Source organism: Silurus meridionalis, chromosome 11, assembly GCF_014805685.1.
Source record: "Silurus meridionalis isolate SWU-2019-XX chromosome 11, ASM1480568v1, whole genome shotgun sequence".
In the NCBI taxonomy this organism is placed as follows: domain Eukaryota; kingdom Metazoa; phylum Chordata; class Actinopteri; order Siluriformes; family Siluridae; genus Silurus; species Silurus meridionalis.
In genome coordinates, this window is record NC_060894.1 from 10,600,001 (window position 1) to 10,604,622 (window position 4,622).

Below are 4,622 nucleotides of genomic sequence, written 5' to 3' on the forward strand. Positions count from 1 at the left end.
GGTGCAACATTTAGGCTACAGAGCTAAAAATTTCTCACTTCCACATATAAAATGTAAGAAATGTCAACTTGCAACCAACACCCCCCCGCAAAAAAATAAATAAATAGGTACACACTGACTTGACAGTGTTCGTGCACAAACTTAAAGTACCACTAAATAACAATCTTGTATAGGTCACACGTGCCCCCCCCCCCTTACTCGTACCTTATTTTGGGTTCATTAAAATGTCAGTCATTCAATTGTAATAAATAACTACAACATAATCTACATTCCTTTGTAGGGACCATTTTGTGATTTACTTTTGTAGAACACGTAACCCAGCCATTAGGGTTGCACAGGCCAGTGCACTCTTAGTGCCGGTCCCAAGCCCGGATAAATGGGGGGGTTGCATTAGGAATGGCATCCAGCATAAAACATGTGCAAATCAAATATGCGGATAATGAAAAGATGATCCGCTGTGGCGACCCATAATGGGAGAAGCCGAAAGAAGGGGAAGACTTTTGTTAAACATGTCAGTTTATAGTCGATTTGATCCAAAACTTTAATTAAAGTTAAATTCATTACCAAAAGAACTACTGTAGTACAATGTCAGTGTTATGATTATTAAATAAGATTACTATGTGGTCGTTTAGCAGAATGTGCCCAATTAGTTATTTTATAGATACTATTATTACGGAAATTAATTAGAAATGTATGTAATATTGTGATAAACCGAAAGAGAAGAGAAGATTCTTCCCAGAATAAGTGGATGTAGCTGGAAGAGTCTGAACTTGACCTCGGTGACCCCTAGGCTACGGTGCGGCCATTTGCCTGTGCGATCAATACGCCCGAGCAAGAAGAGGCAGAAAACTTTTGCCTTGATGTCAAAGGCACCCTCGCCGCTTTGAATACGTTAACTCTACTGAAACTGGAAGATATATCCCAGAGGTAAGGAAGTTCAGCTACAGAGCCGGGATGTAAATATAGCCTATCATGGCCACCTGCCAGAGCAACCGTGAAGTTCTGATATTTACAGACAAATACGTATGGAAATCTATAAATTTAGATATGGCTATTTCCCTGTCACAGCCTACGCTGCTTGCCTCCACCTCCGAAACAACAAAAACAAACAGATTCCTGTCCTGCGCCATGGCCCCCAGGTTTGCTAGGAATGGTGTATCGGAAGATTGCATCTTTTATTTATCACCTCCTTGGCTTTATTTTTGCAGCACATTCCAGAATGGCATGCAATCAGCCAAGAAAACCCTCCCAGTGTGTGCTCACTCCTGTCTTTTCCCATCACCATAATGCAGAACGATGAGCATGTGCATACACACACACACACGCACGCACACGTGCACAAAAGGAATAAGGTCTCCTCACTGACAGAGAAAAGACTCTCCACACAAACATAATGAAAAACAGGGCAGAGGCTCTTGATCTCTGAGCCGCCGATCCAGTCCAAGAGGGTCCGGGGAGGAGGCTACAGCTCAACACACACATGGGTTTGGACCTTTTGTGCGTTACTGTGAGCAGACACCCATCTTGGCTCAGGAAGAAGGGCACAAAGCCCAGATGAGGCGCCGCTCATCCATCCAGAGGAAAGGAGATGAAGGGAGGAGGGAGGAGAGAGGGAAAAGTAATGGTCATGCAGAAAATTATGTCTGCAGATTGTATTACAATTTAAATTGACCATACAGTGGAATGAGGTTCAAAACCCTGCACTGTTCCCAAACCAGATCAAGGGTTCGTGGCATCAGGACAGCCAGTCTTGGCAACTCTAAAACAAAGAGGGTCTTTTTTTTTTTTTTTTTTTTTTGCACACGAGGAAGCCCACAACATATTGCACAGATGCAAAATTCTTTTCTGCAGTGCTATTTCTCAAACAAGTCTCCCATCAGTTGAGTGCTGAATGCACATGGCAGCACAAGCAGCACTAAAACGGATCAGCTGGAACCCGACTGAACACAATGGCTGCATTACAAACTACATACTGTAGTAGGGTATAGGCAGCGCACTATTTAGACACACTATTGAGTATGACAGGATGCGGGTTTTGGACGCAGGTCCGTTTAAAAAAAAATAATAATAATAATAAATGAGGCGCTGCAGCTTTAAATCGCCATTCCTCTTCCCAGCCCCCTCTCTCACTCTCTCTCTCTCTCTCTCTCTTCCTCCTTCCAAATCTCTTCTATTTAACAAGCAGTGAAAAGAAATAAAAAGGCGCTTTTGTTTGCCTTTCCTTTCGGAGGGTGACATAAAGCTGAAAAGACACAAATGAACATGAAAATGGGAACAAAGTGCCAGTTTCAATGGGGGAAGAGTGGGGGAGATGCCTGACGGCTATTTGATATGCGTACTGGCTAAAATGCAAAACCAAACAGACTCCTTCAGGAACAAACACCCACACGCACAACAAGCTAGATTCAATTCTTTAATAATAAAAAAAGGAAAAATCAATTCATATTTAATAAAACGGAGTTTGTCGACAAAACAAACCCGAACGAGCGAACAGGATCGCTTGTCATTTCTCTGACATTAAGGCTATCCGTCCAGTCGAGCAGAGCAGACTTGCTAAACCTCCCCCATGCCTTTCACTTCTGAAAAATAAACACAACACACAATCCCTCGGCCTCGTCTTTCTTGTTTTCGGACTCAAATAAACGCACTGGGTCTTACCAAAGAGCAAAAAATTGATGTATTCGGATAGGGAAAGGTTTTTTAAAGCCCCAGCGGTAAGTCTATGGTGTAATGGGTAGGTAGCTCCACTTCCGTGGTGGTGTTTTCTCCCCCGAGCAGAACAAAAAAAAAAAAAAAAAAAAACAGTAGAGACACATAATAAAAACAGGAGTCTAAAAACAGCTCGACCAACCATTTCTACCCAAAGGTTTGAAATTAGTTTATACTCGAGTATGGAGAGAGAAAAAAAACAGAGCACCCAGCTGAACAATCCTATTAGGTCCTATCAGATGTAACGTTAGCCCTATAGGGAGATTTAAACCCGCTGTGTCCTTTGTCGTTGTGCTCGCTTTCTTTGTTCGTCCTAAACGCAATCGATTCCCGTCATTCGGGGTCGAATGCGTGTTAAAACATTTCTATATACTTCTGTTGATTACGTTTATTTTGTTCGCGACGTGTGAATTAAGTGCAACATTTGCTCCCCTCTCCTCGGTTCCACTCACCGACTTGGAGTACGTTGTCTACGCAGCCGCTCTCGAGCAGCGCAACGCCGCGACGGAACGGCAGACGGGTCTCGTCGCTCCCTTCCCCGGCCGCCGCGTTCTCCTCGCCGCCGGTGTTGAACGAGGAGTACATGCAGATTTCCCGTTCGCTCCTCGGAAAAGACCAGTACACGATCCGCCTCTGAACGGGCTCCGGAATCCGCTCGAAGCGCTCCTCCACCCTCTGAAAGGGCCATTTTTCGGCCACTTTACGCGCCGCAATGTCCAAGAGCGACTCCGGGGACTTGCCCGATCCTCCTTGAGCCGAAGCCGAAGTGCCGCATACTGCTCCGCCGGCCCGCAGCCCCTGTCGACAAGCCGTGCTATAACCGGGTCGGCAGCAGAACCGCTTAGCTGGGGGCTGCTGCACGCGCTCCGCCATGATCTCCACTCCGCTTTAACGGCAAGAGCGGAAGTCGCTGTGCCATATAAACGAGGAATAAGGAAGGGGGAAAAAAAGGTTACTTTCGGATCGATTGTAAGCCGTGTATGGGCAACGAATCCTTATTTGGACAAACTGGGCGGAGCCTCCGAGTGTTGTCAAGTGTGAACGAATCGAAAACGGGCGTGGGCGGAGTCTGTAGCGCACTATTCTGAGAGAGTACGCATAGGGTAGTGTGCGGTTTCAGACTTAGACCTTTATAGTGTAAGATAAGAATAGGAGAGGTATTTAAATCATTTATATTTTGTTTACTGTCTTCACAGGCAATATTTATTTAGCGGGCGTTTACTGACGTTTATGTATAATCATTTAAGGTTGGAAGTATGTTCACCATAAGGATCTTGTAAATGAATATCCTAGGATAAGCACAAGATAGTCTTTATGATTTAAGCAGTCATACTTAAGTACAAATCTTTAGTGAGATTAAAAAAAGACTAAACACAGACCTGAACCACTTTAGATTTTAAAATGTATTTCCATACTGTTGAAATGTATGTCCATTCTACTGTTGCCATGGATACATTTTCTACCTGTCAGTGAGCTCACCTTTATGTGAGGGTTTATTGTAATTTTTAGGTAAGTACTGTAGGTGTAAAGACAATCTCATTATTATATAAAATAGTCAGTCCCTTAATTGGCATTTGCGATGTATGCATACTAGCTATAGGCTAATTAACCAGTGGCCTACTTTTTATAGTATCATGTGTAACATGTAGTATAGGGCTACTGCTAAAGGTCAAGTGTCTTTCATTGTCATCCAAACACTGAAACCTTTTAAACTTGGATACAAAGAATTTACTAGGAAAAAAAAAATTTAAACTATCCACAATGACCATCTACACCCCAACTGTCCTGTCTACAGACCAGACTTTTTACCATTTAAAAAAATTTGGCTCATCAAGAAACAAAAAATACAACAAAGAAGACACAGGACTGTTGAGCAGCTAGACACCTGTATCAGACACAAATACGACTGTGCC

General features: G+C 43.4%; 1 protein-coding gene across 2 annotated transcripts in view; it reads right to left on the minus strand.

Moving 5' to 3' along the window:
- zswim6 (zinc finger, SWIM-type containing 6) overlaps nt 1-3,715 on the minus strand; it is a 51,144-nt gene extending 47,429 nt beyond the window's left edge. For both annotated transcript variants that reach the window (XM_046861059.1, XM_046861058.1), the window contains exon 1: nt 3,162-3,715. In XM_046861059.1, coding sequence (XP_046717015.1) covers nt 3,162-3,582 — 421 coding nt within the window. In that variant the 5' untranslated portion in view covers nt 3,583-3,715. The remainder of the gene's footprint in view (nt 1-3,161) is intronic.
- Between the last annotated feature and the right edge of the window lie 907 nt (nt 3,716-4,622).